Source organism: Cyprinus carpio, chromosome B2 (genome assembly GCF_018340385.1).
Source record: "Cyprinus carpio isolate SPL01 chromosome B2, ASM1834038v1, whole genome shotgun sequence".
Lineage (NCBI taxonomy): Eukaryota > Metazoa > Chordata > Actinopteri > Cypriniformes > Cyprinidae > Cyprinus > Cyprinus carpio.
Genome location: NC_056598.1, coordinates 26,773,703 through 26,789,540, shown reverse-complemented (window position 1 = coordinate 26,789,540; position 15,838 = coordinate 26,773,703). Strand labels below are relative to the sequence as shown.

The following is a 15,838-nucleotide window of genomic DNA, read 5'->3' as shown; positions in this document are numbered from 1 at the left end:
TAAAAAAGTAGCTTATTTCATTTTTGCAATCATTTAATATTTCTATATTAAAATGTTATATTTAAACTTAACATTTACGCACAATCCATCTATGAATTTTGTTGATAGTGATTTCATTTGATAATTTGTTAATAGCCATTTAGCACAATTACAAAGAGTCTGATCTCCCTGTGGTCTCCAGCTCCTGTAGAATAGGAGTGTATGTGGATCACGGAGCAGGAATCCTGTCTTTCTACAGCATCTCTGACACAATGACCCTCATCTACAGAATCCAGACCACATTCACTCAACCGCGCTATCCTGGGATATACTTATATAAATATATGTGACTAGCCAAACATTGTTTTTTTTTTCTTCATCAAAGTAAATGACTTTTTTAAAACACATTTTATTCCTCAGATAAAGCCACATCATAACCAAAGTTTTCATGTGGAGAGTTTGCTAAAATCTATAAAAAAAAATACTCTAAACTGTTTACACATCTAATACTATGTATACGCACAGACGATATTTAATGTTCAATGTACAGAGGTTTGAGTCGACCTAATTTGCATATCACACTACTCCAACTCTGAGGTCCCTATTTAAACAAGCACTCTACATTCTGGAGCTGGAAATCGGTTCGCATTTACTTTGTGAGTTCCAGTCAAGCCAATTTTAAGCCATTAAATGTTCCACTCAGTTTACAATTTAATTGTTATTTAATTTCATATTAGAATATTGTCACAGTCTGCTTTCAATCAACAGCGGACAATAAGATTCAAAATGGCTCAGCTTTTAGCAACATGCCTCTTAGTTTTGATATCAGTGCAATTGGTAAGTATTTGATTTCATAATTATTTGAATGTAATCTCTTTCTTGAATAAGTGCTGTAACCACTAGCCTTTATGAGTGCTGATACGCCATCTTTTTATTTTTAAAGGTCAAATCCTCTGCTGTGTTTGAGCTGAAAGTGTACTCTTTCACAACTACCAGCATCAGTGTGTGTTAACAGTCCACTAGTGGACCAATAACTGTGCCCTTTAACTTAAATTGGCTGGTGAGTAACTCAAGAGTGAACATTAAAGATTAATATGTTATAACATATGTATAGCATGTTAGACTTTAAGGGTAATGTAAGCAATTTTATGATATGTAACACAATAAATGTCATTAAGTAACAGATATCACTCAAAAAGATCCTGAAATAACCACATCTTTCGCAGTTACGCCTAATGTGACATTTTTGTTTATCCAGTCAGAAGACTGATCTGCGTTCTGCTGGTAAATCATTTCAAAAAGCGTTGTTTCTTCAATGACATCAAAGAGGAATATCAAGCCACAAAAGGCCCAAACTCAAGAAGCCAAGAAGTTATCTTCATAAAGTTTAACTTTTAAGTTTTTTTAAAGTGAAGAAGTTATCTCTGGATTTATAACCTATATTACTACAAGCCAAACGAAGCATGCAATTGATTTACTGGTCACGTGATTCTCTGACAACAGTCTTGATACGGAGCTTAGTGAAAATTGCGCTGTTCCCTGGTGTCATACATAACACTACTAAAGGTAAGTCGGTTATTCTTTCTTACCTGTAACATTTAAACGAAGCACTTATGATCCCGTGTTTCACCTCAGAAGCGTTTTGGAGGGCGTGGTTTTGTAAAGTGGGGGCGTGTCTAATTACAAGGAACAGTCTCAATAATAATTGAAGCATGGAATGCAGAGTCTTCGAATGATCAGCCAACAGGTATACCTCCTATTTTTGTGTTTTATTTAAATACCGATTTTTAAAAAAAATGTATTTATACATTATGATTTATTTTCAGAGAATCTTAACAATAAGATTGGCCACTTCGCCACCAAAATAAATCTTACTATCGGTCAGAAATGGTCCAGAAGTGAGCTACGCTTTTGCTACAGTGTAGTGTGCGATGAATTCTACTGTGGCGATGACTGCTCTGATTTCTGCCGTTCACGGGACGACGCTGACAGCAGAATTTGCTTGCCTGGATGGATTGCGCAGAGCATAAGTGATTTATTTTTTTATTTTTTTGTAACGTTGATATGCTATAAAAGCTGCATTTATTTATACGCAGGCTATTTCCTTTTGGTCAATTAGAAAATCTAATGATGTAACAGTAGCCTACTACACATCAAATCTTTTGTATTGTATTTTCGAAAATAATGCACATTTCTTCTAATTTAACAGCTATCTGCTTGTCTGAATGTAGTGTGGAACATGGTTATTGTGTGGTCCCTGGTCAGTGCAACTGCTGGTATGGATGGCAGGGCCCCCGCTGTGAGGAGTGCTTACCTTACCCAGGGTCCCAACTTGGCACCTGCAAACATCCCTGGGAGTGCAGGTGTGAGAAGGGATGAGGAGGCCTGCTGTGTGACAAGGATCTTAATGTTTGAATTTATATATTCAGTGTTTTCCTGGTTAGGTGTGTTTCATTTAGGCTATAATGGGCTGTTATGGTTGAGAAACCACTTGTAAAATAAACTAAACTAAATAAATAACAATGTCCTATTTCTTTGGATTATGGTGCCATGTCAACAATAAACAGTGTTTATGCCATTTAAAAATGAAAAAATAAACACAACTCAAAATTGTATGCACCTTCTTAAGGCTCATTAGGATATTAAGGGGACATTTCAAAAGCACACCCGTTACAGCCAAAGCATATTATATTATTATGACGCCTGCTGACTGACCACATCACATGACAGCAAAGAGCATCTTTCTCTACTGAGTCATTAAAAATATCTGTGTAGTCTGACTGTATTTTTGCAAGCAACATACGGATAGTTAAGATAAAAGTGAATACTTCACTTTTAATATATAAAAGGGTGTTCAGCTTCAAATTACATACATTTTACATACAAAATGACAAAATGTATTGATTTTCTAATTACTAATTGTTTTTATGAAATGTTTTACTAATTTGATAACTACTTTAATTTATTCTCATTCAACAAAGTAAAGTGAGTTTTTTTCTTTCTTTTCTTATTTTACTATATTTAATGCATGTTTTTTTTGAGTGTTACAATAGTGGAAGGATGAATATGCTTTCTCGATATATTCACCTATATTTTATTTTGAAAGCCAATCATCCAAAGCAAGAGGCCACAAATTTAATATGAAACACAATATGACAGCCTACATATATATACACACACACACACACACACACAAAGCAAATGGCTTAACAAGATGAATTATCAAGACACACCTGTGATCAATCAATGAGGATTAAATCAAAGAAACGGAACTTCAAATGATAAATATGATTTTAAACACAACAAAAAGGCATGTGGAGTTCAATATCCAGTGCGCTCTACATAATTTTGTGACTAGAATTCAATTAAGCAAACCAAATTATACATAAATATTATCTCCCTTTAGAACTGTTGTCCCTCCTTGCATTTATGAAGAAAAGAAAGTGAAACACCACAGACATCTTTTGAGCAAATCCATTTTGTTTTATTCATTTTTTTTTTACTCATAACAGTAAGAGTCAATTCTAACAATAATAAATGTGCATAAAACAATTCTTTTAGAACGCAGCACAATATCTTACAGCAACTATAAGCAAAGGGCAGGTGTAAATTCATGGAGCAAGTGCTTTCAGCAGGTAGGACCACCTGTGGTTTCGCCGTCTGCAGCGGCCGGCCAGCTTTTAGGCTTTGCATTTAGTGAAGGAAAGTGATGCTTTGGTTTAATAGCTCTTGTGCAGCAACCTCAAATGAGTAAAACGCTGACCTCAGCGGAGGATTTGACAGTTACATTCATTTTGTTTGTGTTTTTTTGTGTGTGTGGTTGGTGTCCTTTCCCTGCTGAAGGCACGTTACCAAGTAGCAAAGCAACTCTTCTGTTGTTGTGTGTTAAGTGGACGTCTTTTGCTAGCATCTAGAGTCGGTTTGAAGGCCTTTTTAATAATTGTACTGTTCTTACGGTTATACTCGGATGGATTATCAGCGAACATGCCTCAATTCAGGCTCAGATATCGATCGAGATACTTGATTTACACAATGCTGTGGCAATGATAGTTATGGTAACTTATCTACGTACTTATCTATTATGAGAATTTTACTCTGTTAATTTTTCTTATTCATGCAGTTATTTATGTCCATAATACAACAAATACTGTGTTTTTGAAGGTGTAGTATCTATTTGTTGTGTACTGCCAATTTTTGACTCTGTACGTGTCGGTACTGTATGCAGGCAATGCAGAGCTTTATTTTTTATTTTTTTTCTGAACGTGATGGCCGGAAATGATAATAAAAGAGCTGTGCCATATTTCTGCAAGCATCATTTGTTAGCTGGACTATTACTCTAATTCTTAAATTATCCTAAGAAAATTTCTCATAGTTATAGAATCTTTTATTATTCAAAATAAGATCTCAATATTTTACATGTTCCTTTTCTTTTCTTTATATTGACTATGTACAGAAGTGCAAAAAGTCAACCTTCGTCCCTTAAGTTATGGCTCTCTCTCTCGTTTGCAGCTCGAGGCCCGACCCTGTGACCTCCCTCCTTTGTTTAACATCTTTAAATATTCAGAAATCTCTGGAGCCCAAATTTTGGCCTGACATTGAGGGATTTTTTTTTTTTTTTTTTTAAATATTACAAGACGATTTTTTAAATTCTGAAATGCATACAGTAGAAAATAACTTCCTTTACTCAAGCATGTACAATTGATACTTTAACCAGCTAAGTGTAGACGTGGTCTTGATTCGACACAAAATAAAGGGTTAAAATATCAACCTTACAATAGCTACAAATAAACTCTCTTTCTGTCGCTTTCACTCTTTTTTAAGACAAGATAAAACATTTTGTTCAATAAATTCAAAACTAAATTCCTTGAAATTTCAAACATTCTACCATGAAAACTAACATGAAGGAATTAAGAATACAACATTACTAGCTAAACATTATGAACTTAACATGATGTAAAATAAAGTGATAAACAATATTTCATTTCCTACATTCTAAAACAGTTCTAAAAAAAAAAAAATCTTTATATGCAAACAACACAATATATTTCTAACAAAGGATTTGAAACAGAGTGAACGTTAAGTGTAACATGATTAATATACATGTAAAATAAGTGTGAAGAATAAAATCTCATCTGCTGTAATTTCCCATTTGTGATTGAGAGAATGTTTGTATGGGTTCAAACACTGAAATATAAGGCTTTAAGTGAGGAAACGGCAATGGCGTGCATCCTTTCAAGTCTGTGCACCTAAACCAGGCTGAAATCCAGACTCAAGTGAACTCAGATACATTTCATCTTGAGTCTGGTTGTGACGCTGAAACCCTCGCCAGTAACTTGGGTACCTTGGTGTGAACATCTATTTCCTGGTTTACAAGCAGCCTTGTACGTAATCAGTATACCCAGTCAAAACACATTTAAATAAAAAATCAAAAGAGGAAAAAAGACTTTGGCACAACTTAATGTTAAAAACATCTCATTATATTCTCCGTTCCTCTTTTACGTCATCCAGCAGTCACGTACTATTCGAAAACAACTCAAAATCAACACAGATGAGAACTGAAGACAAACCCTGACCCAACACTAATCTCATCTCTCGTGTACCAAATCTCGAACTCACAACCTGTAACGAAATACTCAAGCATGAATTTTAGAGTCCTCACACCGTTACGGCAAAGACTGGAACGCACTTGCTCTGTTTCCACATACGACTGCCGAATCTACGCTACCTTGACGTTCTCTAACGTGACTCTCATTCTCTCAATCAAGGCAATATAAAGAAACAGGGCATTAGGAACAAGGCAACCCTGTTCTCATAGGAGTCAAAAAGGCTTCATAGTTCTACAAGGCCTAATGGATGATCGACAAATAAAAATGGCACGTTTCATAAAAAACCCACACACTTGTGAAATTATGTATAAAAACAAGCGCTGTAAAAACATTAATCTCTGGTAAACAGAATAACACTGTTGATATAACACTCTCGATCGGTGTCTGGTATTCAGCCGGTGGTTATGGTACATAAAGCTTGCAAGAATGTGCTTTTGAAAGGTCTCAGGTGATCGGTTTCTCCCCAAAACATTCATCCGTCAATCTCGACTCAGCGCTTACAATCTAGTTTAACTAGAAGCCAGAACTAAAGATAGAGAAAACTACATACATTGAATTAATTTGCTGGATGTTTTGTGCCATATCGACGTTCGATTCGCTTTTCAATTTAAGGTGCACCTTTTGTAAACCTTCAGACAAATTTCGAGGAAAGAAAATCAAGGTGTGAATCACAAAAAATATCTCTTGGTCTACTAACATGCCAAAACAGTGTTGAGTCAGACATTAAAAGAACTTTTCCTACTAATCCGGCTTGAGACTAAAAATACCGTCCTGTCTGACATAATGATGTTCACTCAAATTCTACACATCATGTGGAAGGACGTTCAGTTTCACCCCAGTAAAACCCTACCATCATATATGACCAAATTCTAATCTTCATGTTATATTCTATCCGGCGGTGATCTTGACGTTAAAAATTTGAATTTTGTTTGTTTGCCTTTTGTCCGGGGCAACAGCACATTCCTTTGATCTGTTGAAAAGTAGAAAAAGTGCATATTTAGAACACTTGAGAATAGGTATTAAAGTGAGAGTTCAACCGAATTGGACAATTGTGTCATTAATTAAATTATTTAGAATGTTGAAGAATTCTTTTCCATACAATGACAAGTTAAAAAAAGTGACTTACAATGACTTAATCATTGTATTCTAATGCCAAATTTACACAGTTTAATGCTGCTCAGAGATGGCATGAATGCATTTACATGTTTAATTGCATGGGCTGAGGTGTGTCAGAGCAAGAACAAAAGATCATTTGGAGAATGCTGGTAACCAAACAGTTGCAGTAGCCATTGATTTCCATAGTTTTCTTTTCTATACTATGGAAGTCAATGGCTACTATCAATTGTCTGATTAACAATATTCTCCAAAATATCTTCTTTTGTGTTCAACAGAAGAGAGAAAGTCATACAGGTTTGGAACAACTTGAGGGTGAGTAAATGATGACAGAATGTTCATTTTTATGTGTACAAACCCTTTAAAGGTGCACTAAGTGATTTTTGAAAAACGCTTTTGATCACAGCATCGGACAGGGTCCTAAAACCCACTTGTAGCCAATCAGCAGGAAGGGGGCGTGTCTTGTAATGATAGAGAGAAGAGAGTGCTCAGTTTGAGCTCTCAGGATGGATATTAGCAGATCGACTATAGATAGAGAGAGATGGCAGATAAAAAAAGAGGAAAATATCAGAGGAACAAAACATTAAAAAGAAGGGCTACGATCATGCAAGAGGTAGGACCCGCGTAAATATCAGAGCAGCTTTCCGGCAGTGGAGAGAAACTCATGGAGCAGGAAGGGCTCGAATCGGATGCCGAGGTTGCGTTGTTCCTTCTTGATCAGTGAGTAAACTTGATTTTTCTTAATTTCATGTTGGCTTTTTTTTGAATATGCTTGAGTGTCATCTTAATTTTTTTCCACGATCGTCGTTGCCATGGTTGTGTGTGTACAAGTGGGGCGGAGATTTCAAAATAAGGGCGTGGAGATTTTCGAACACGTATGGGCGTGTTTGTCTTGGTGCTTTCAAATATGAACATCGTTTGGCAACAATCGCTTAGTGCACCTTAGTGTAAATATGCACAAAGTGTTCTGAAGCCATATAATAGTTGCATGATCAAAAATCACTTACTGTTGTGGACTGGAACTACATCTGCGTCAAGTACTTGTGACTAGTCAGATGCTCTGCAGATATTATTGGAATCTGATGATGAACGGAGAGAAAATACATAAAACAAGATCCATTATGACCTTTATTTTTACAAAAATCCTTTCAAATTCTAAAATATTCTCCCTCACCCTCACTCCCCCCCCCATGACAGTTAAGAAGAGAATGAGTCAAACACAACACAAATTAAGAAATGCCATTCAAGAAAACGATGAACCGTTGCTTATTAGTATAAATCTTTCTCAAGTGAGGCAGGGAGAAGTCAGTGAATTCCCATGCACATTCCAGTTTTCCAACTTGTTGACCTTCACTTTTTATTTCAATAACTGAAGGTATTCGAAAAGCTGCTTTATAGACTCTACTAACATCTAATGTTTCAAAACATGGAGAACCTCATCCATTTTTTTTTGAAAAACTGTATCATTTAGAACAGACTATTCTGTCATTGCGGCCTGTAACGCTGGTTTGTATTGATTACAAAGACATGTGATAGCATTCATATGAGCAGTATTTAAGCTGACTGATATTCTTTTTGTATCTTGATCAGCAAAACAACAAAGTGAAGCTGGAATAAAAAATAAAAAAAATCCTTCACAGCCGGCAAAGATGTACCTGAAGCAAAAGCCTAAGAAAAACTACCTCATACATACCAATTGCATGTATTCGTTGGTAGTCAGCTTTGATAGAGAAGAGTCCTCAAAATAAAAAAAGGACAAAAAAACAATATTAAAATGCTATTTATAACTGTCAGATATAACAAGAAATGCTACTGTAACGATGCTTTAATAGAAATTTCAATTTTTTCTTGCACTTCAATTTCATTTCTACACCACTTTCACAGCACTCAGGTAATTTCAGACTAGTTTCTAGTGCATTTCCTGCACAAAACCTGTACAGAAGATACTTCAAACAACTCAGTTTACTTGTGCATAGCTCTCTCTTCATAGTGCATTTTTGCAGCCAATGTATGCAGTGAGAAAATTACATGTCAAATAAATGTTTTCACTGTGAATCTGTTGTTGGAAGTACCACAAAAAGTGTACGACTTATCAAAAACCTGTGTAGGCCAACAAGGGGGAGAGATCACTATAAAGGGCCCTCGGCACTCAGAAACATCCATCAGACAGAAAGAGAAAGGTAGAGAGAGTGTGTGTATGTGTGTGTGAAAGAGAGAGAGAGATAGATATAGAGAGAAAAGGCCATAAAAGAGCAAACCTGATTGGCTGATGCAGATGCGAAGGGAACACTTGTGGCAGATGTGGTTGCTGCGGACACAGCGGCCGGGGAAGCGCCGTGCATCATGGGAACTTCAGAGGGAAAATGGTATAAGCACACATACGGGGAGTGTGGCCAACAGGTGCACAAACATAATGAGTGAATGGACACAGGGGTATGGAAAGAAAAGTGAGCATTGAAGGTGATATCAGCAAACGGCAAACCAAAAGTGGTGGCAAGAGAGATTGTTCTAAAGAAGACATAAGGGCAGGTAAAGTGTCATAAGAGCCAGTACATCAAGAGCTACAAGGAGAAGGAAACAATGTATGGCATCTCATAAACTTTGCATTTAGGTTTCAGCTTCCATGTACTACTTTAACATTTAACCCTTCTCATATTTTTTTTTACTTGAACATCATGCTCAACACTGATTATCTGAGCAACAAACAACTGCAGTGAAAAACAGTATCAACTACAAAGTGTTCAATTCAGTGCCAGGAGTTAAAGGGATAGTTCACCCAAAAATTGAAATTTTGCCATTATTATTATTATTCACCTTCAGGTTATTCCAGAATTACAAACTTAAATATTACATATTATAATATTATATTATGTGTAAAGTTATACTATATATATATATATATAATATATATATATATATATATATATATATATATATATATATATATATAATTTCTATAATAAATTTGATGATATATTAAAACATTGTCACACGCAAACACATATAAAAGAATTGTTAATTATACTTTTATATTAATAATGATCACATATTAATTATATTTTACAAAAGTACATTATTAAACAAAGTGCATACATATATAAATTATACAGTAATTGTTATACTATAATATTTATATTATTATGACAAATTATACCATACTGTACTGTTATACTATATTTATAAATTATATATATATATATATATATATATTAGATATATATATATATATATATATATATATATATATATATATATAATATATAATTTATATTATTATAAGCTATATTATTAAAATTGATCAATATTTAATATTATATAAATTATTATATTATTATGTAAGATCAATTATTATATATATATTATATAATTTATTTTTTAGGTTGTTATTCTTTCAAAACGACTTTTAAACTTGCACAGCAAGATTACTCAAAATACCTCCTTTTGTTTTTCAAGAATGTGAGTAAATTACAGAATTTTCATTTTTAGGTGAAATATCTCTTTAAAAAGCCACCAAAACCCACAAAACAATACACAGAATGCTATAATCACTACTCACATTGAAAGAAACCATATTTGTTTGTATTTAAAGTCAACATGAAATCAAAATGTAATAATATACAAGAATCTAATTTTGCATAATGTATTGGTGGCTGCTAATGCAAAGATTACTGTTCAGCCGCCTCCTCCAACTTGCCAACTTTCATGTGCCTAAAAGCCACTTTTTACAATCCAGTGCAATTCCTGATCAATCAAATCAAGTTCTTCCTCTACGTATCTTCTTGAATATTCTGTTTCACTTGGAAGTATGTCATATTACTGAAGTAAGCTGCATTGCAGATGCCGTTTCATGTTGACTTTAACTTCAAATCACAGATAAATCACTTCATTAGTGAAGCGCTCACAGAGATGCCCACTTATCAATGCCAGATTGTTGGCCATGTGGATTTTGAGGGCGTGAGAACAACTAAGAGGAGGAAGTCTAGAAACCTACCCACACTCGCTGCAGGGGCCATGCACAATATTGAGCCTGCCCATCATGCATTGCAACAGGAAGTGGATTGGAAAGGGAGAAGAATCACAACAGCCCATCACAAGGTTGGTTAGAGTGAAGAAATCATAATTAAAGGAAGACAATAATCATTACAGTGATACAGCATGATGTCCATAAGAGACCGATTAGTTGATAAAACCGTGAACTCAGGAAGGGAGCACATGTATTTGTGAGCTCACAGAAACTTGTGTATGTGTGACCGTCACCATAGCAGACGTTAGTATGACTGAGGGGCATCCCAGGGTTATTGGCAACTGTATTTCGCAGTGAAAGCCATGAGCTCAACTACAGGTATATTCAGAGTAGAAATGTGATACAATGATGAGGTGATACAGAAAAAACTGACAGACAGCCCCATTTCTTATTGCTCAGTTTACTGTGCATAAATTGCAAGGTTCCCACACCTTCTGAACAAATGGTTTTCTATGACTTTTCCACTGGATATAGATTTTTAGAATATATTTTAATGGAGTGACTACCTACAGCAGGTATAAACAACATTCCATCCCAGTAGTTTGATGAAACCATAAATAAATAAATTACAAATGAAAAGATCTATCTATCTATCTATCTATCTATCTATCTATCTATCTATCTATCTATCTATCTATCTATCTATCTATCTATCTATCTATCTATCCTATCTATCTATCTATCTATCTATCTATCTATCTGTCTATCTGTTTGTCTTTCTGTCTGTCTGTCTGTCTGTCTATCTCTCAGTCGTATGGCATAATAGTATGTATAGTATGATACAGTATATTATACAATATATACAGTATATTATACAATATTATAATGACAATCATTGGCATAATATTATAATTATTGTATTATATACATATGTGTGTGTACAAAGTAATTGTAAAGTAGTAGTTCAATTAAACTATTTAAAGAAATATTTATATTACATATAATTTTATTTATTTTATGTATTATTTGTATTACGATATATTATATTATACTATACTGTGTTATACTACATTTATAAAACTAGTAATTAGGGGTATTACTACATATTACATACTATTATATATATATATATATACAGTAAAGTAATTGTAAAGTATTAGAATATACTTTTATTATACCATACTACACTGTTATGAATACAATTATATTACATATAATACATACATATATATACTACTATTATATTTTACTATTGTATATATGATGTACTAAACAAAAAGCAACCTTCTCTGTTACTATTTAATTTTTTTTGGTATGGCTGTGGGAACCCTGTCTCTTTAAAAAAAAAAAGGTTGTCTTTGTTGTCCATGTCTTTGTGCATCCCTTACAGTTTAGAAAGGTCAAAGGTGAGATCAAGGAGTGGTCAGGGTTGACGAGAAGCCCTACCTGACGGAATAAAGGCAGCTTGCTGCTGAAACTGCATGTTGGCCAAAGCCTGCTGGTACTGGAGCATGCCAGTACTGAACATGCTCGTGGCACCGTTGGCTTTCTCAAGCGCAGGCCGCTTTGGCAAAGGTGGCATGACACTGTGAGGAATTCCCTGCTCCGATAAGACCACAGGGAAGGGGGGTGGAGGAAATGGGGAACGGGTCGGGATGTGTAGAAGAGAGTAAAGACAGGAAAGGAACAAGAAAAAGACAGAATTATCATCAGAGGGCAAAACATCACAGGGCTCGATTCTGACAAACAAGCAAGCAAGCGGCAGCTAATACATGTCTACGGCACAAGCAAAAGCCAAAGAGCCAGTTTCTCTCGCTATAAAACTGAGCATCTGTGATTTACATTCTTAGTTTAACATCAGGAGAGTATTAATTCATTAACATTACAACATCCATACTGCTAACTCAATGCAAATGAAGCAAGCGTAGCACTACTCAAATGTATTGCAGACAAAAGTGACGAAAATAACTCGTTAAAAAAAAAAGGAAAAGAAAAAAAGGAAAATAAACTGCACTGCTCACTCCATGATAAGTGTGAGAAAGAGACTAGATCTTTTCTGTTGCTTTAATGGTGGAGCTTTAGTAGTCTTCTGCTGCTACCCCTCCCATAGACACATGCACTACACAGAGATCCTAAACATGCATACTGAACATAAACATATAGAAGCCATGTTACTAGAGTTTAGAACATCTGGCCCTGTCCTCACGCCCTGGAATAACACACGTGTGATGATCTGATTGCGGCAGACGGGCATATCTGGTTTCTCGCTACACATCTGCTCAATATGCTCGCCGCAGTCAGTTGATCACACGACATGGTAACACAGAACACAACAGAGGCATTAAATAAACAGATAACAAAAGGACTATGCTTGCAAATTATCTTTCTTCTGTTGTTAAGACACTACAATAAAGCAACATGCCAAGCAAAAAGGTGAAAGGTCATAGTACCAGGTCAAAGGTGGCCTCGAGGGGTCGCTTCAGTGATTTGACAGCCGACTGAGTCTTAATTAGCAGGCAGCGAGCACATGATGGCAATGGGCCAATGGGGTTCAAGCGCATTAACATAAACAGCAAGCAGAGGTGCATCATGGGGGCAGCAGTGCATTTTGGGTAGGTGAGAAAAAAACAAATAAAAACAAATCATTGGAATGCAGTATACAGGGGGATATCAGGACTAAGGCATGCAGAAATACAGTCCGTTTTAGAGAACTCTGTACTGAGATTCAATGAACAAGTACAACAATTATGGTAACATTAACAGGGTTTCATTGACAGTAAACATACTTGTAATACGTCAACAGTGGATAACATTGCGCTGGATTGCAAACATACATTTAATGTGCAGAAATGTTACATAAAAATAACTAGGACGCTGCCCTCTGCTCAACAGGATGATGAAATTAAATATTTGTGCAGTTTAAATGGGAATGGCAATGACATCTTATACAGAACTCTATCAAAAATATAATCCATAGGAAACATTCATAAATTCTTATTTATTGTTAAAAACTCCTGAAACTTTTTTTTAGAAACCTTAGATCAAATATATACCAAGAAAGTGTACACTAAAATTGTTTATAAATCCTTATTTAAAGATTCCTTTTTTTTTCTTTTTTCTTTTTTTATTAAAACGTTTTTCTTTAAAGGAAGAATTCAAACAAAAATGAAAGTTTGCTTACAATTTACTCATCTAAAGGCCATCCAAGATGTATATGAGTTTGTTTCTTCATCAGAACAGCTTTGGAGAAACTTAGCATTACATCACTTGCTCACCAATGGATCCTCTGTAGTGAATGGGTGCCGTCAGAATGAGAGTCCAAACAGCTGATAAAAACATCACAATAATCCACAATATGACTCCAGTCCATCAATTATTGTCTTAAGAAGTAAAAGCTGTGTGTTTGTAAGATACAAATCCATTATTAAGGATGTTTTACTCTAAACAAAAATACCAGTCTATAAACCATAATAATGCTTCCTCAAGGGCAAAAGTCCATCACCTATTGTCCTCTCACATCAAAACAGCCCTTTATGACTGTAAACTGTGCTTGATCTGTGCATACTTCTTTCCTGATTCAGACAAGATGACGTTTTCACTAGAAAAAGCAATATTATGGATAGAGGACTCGATTTGAAGTTAAATGATAAGTTATTGTAATGTTTTCATCAGCTGTTTGGACTCTCATTCTGACGGTACCCATTCACTGCAAAGCAAGTGATCTAATGCTATGCTTTCTCCAAAACTGTTCTGATGAAGAAACAAACTCATCCCCATCTTGGATGGCCTGAGGGTGAGTACATTTTCATTTTTGTGTGGACAATTCCTTTAAATGCCACAGAAATGTCAATGTTAACCCAAGGTCAAATATATACCATCTGAGAAAGTGTTAATCCTACCAACAGTATGATGCATGAGAACAGTATTACATGACTGTGTGTGTGTGAGGATGCAGAGGATGTGCTCACCATGGCAGCGGCGGCCGTGGCCTGATTGACCTGGTGCTGGGCCGCTTTGATCTTGGCCTGCAGGTGTGCAGGGGGGTGGAAGTATTTGCACTTGTCTCTGGAGCAGCGGCCCTTTATGTAATCCATACACACGGTCACTGTGTTATCACTGGGGTCGATCATTGTGCTGTCGGCAGGGTGGGCAAACCTGCAGTCCGTCTCTCCACGGGAGCAGTTGCCACGCTGGTATTCACGGCACACCTGAAAATACACACAGCTGTAATGCATCGCTTGGCATATTGAGAGACTACAAAGTTTGTGTAAAAAAACGAAATTTTACTGAATTGTGCACTAATTAGCCAAAGTTTCATTAATAAAGAGGCGCTGCAATCTTTAATTTAATTATGTTTAGAATGGCATGCTACCATTGAAACAATGTAATATGCAGTAGTGTGCATAATATGTGAACTTTCTGTATGCATGTTTTTCCATTCAGTGGTCAGCAGAGGGCAGCAGCCCCTTTATTTCTTACTTACTAGCATGTATAGTTGTAAGGTACTTGCATGCACACAAAGATTAAGATTTAAATGTGTATATGTGTGAAAGAAAGAGATATTGATATTGGCAGTGTGTGATGATGTCATGGCTCTCTGATGACCTCATACCTCCAGTCGGTCTGTTCGGAGGAGTTTCTGTGCGGCCGCTGCTGAAGCAGCAGCTGCTGCGGCGTTGGCAGCGGACGGCACAGCAGGGCTGCCCGCCATCAGCACAGGTGCGCTGGGCAGGATCTCTGCGGGCATCAGCCCAGGAGACACTGGGCCCAGGTACGGATTAAACGCAGCGGCGGCGGCTGCTGCAGCAGCTGCACTGGCGTTAATTCCAAGCGTCACCGAAAAAACAAAAACAAACACACAAAAAAACAACAAAAAAACAACAATAAATGAAACTGATATAGTGCTATAAATCGACTTTCTGTTTCGGTGACTTATGCAAATGATATGGTCAAGGGCCAAAAAATAAGCACTGTTATTTGACTATTATCCACACTTACAAAAAGTAACATGGCAGTACATGATTTTGTGTTATTAATTATTATTATCATTTTTCATTGTTTTTAATCAGCAGTTTATCATTTATACCATTAATACAAATTAATCTAACTACTTTTTTGGGCATTGTATATATATATATATATATATATATATATATATATATATATATCATAATAA

General features: G+C 35.7%; 1 protein-coding gene and 1 long non-coding RNA gene across 3 annotated transcripts in view; one reads left to right on the top strand and one right to left on the bottom strand.

Moving 5' to 3' along the window:
- Positions 1-1,235: 1,235 nt before the first annotated feature.
- On the top strand, positions 1,236-2,523 carry LOC109110730. Its single transcript, XR_002021266.2, has 3 exons — positions 1,236-1,726; positions 1,806-2,009; positions 2,189-2,523. It is a non-coding gene; the product is annotated as an uncharacterized LOC109110730 (long non-coding RNA).
- Positions 2,524-3,441: 918 nt separating this feature from the next.
- The window catches only part of LOC109110048 (muscleblind-like protein 1), a 39,726-nt gene continuing 27,329 nt past the window's right edge, over positions 3,442-15,838 (bottom strand). Inside the window, exons 4-12 of one of the 2 annotated variants that reach the window (XM_042718930.1) lie at positions 15,275-15,521; positions 14,631-14,870; positions 13,113-13,166; positions 12,109-12,262; positions 10,690-10,725; positions 8,957-9,048; positions 8,392-8,436; positions 7,706-7,777; positions 3,442-6,555 (exon numbers count right to left, since the gene is read on the bottom strand). In XM_042718930.1, the coding sequence (XP_042574864.1) occupies positions 7,721-7,777; positions 8,392-8,436; positions 8,957-9,048; positions 10,690-10,725; positions 12,109-12,262; positions 13,113-13,166; positions 14,631-14,870; positions 15,275-15,521 (925 nt within the window). In that variant the 3' untranslated portion in view covers positions 3,442-6,555; positions 7,706-7,720. Of the gene's footprint in view, positions 6,556-7,705; positions 7,778-8,391; positions 8,437-8,956; positions 9,049-10,689; positions 10,726-12,108; positions 12,263-13,112; positions 13,167-14,630; positions 14,871-15,274; positions 15,522-15,838 lie in introns of those variants that run through there. The other variant, XM_042718929.1, reaches the window with a different exon arrangement.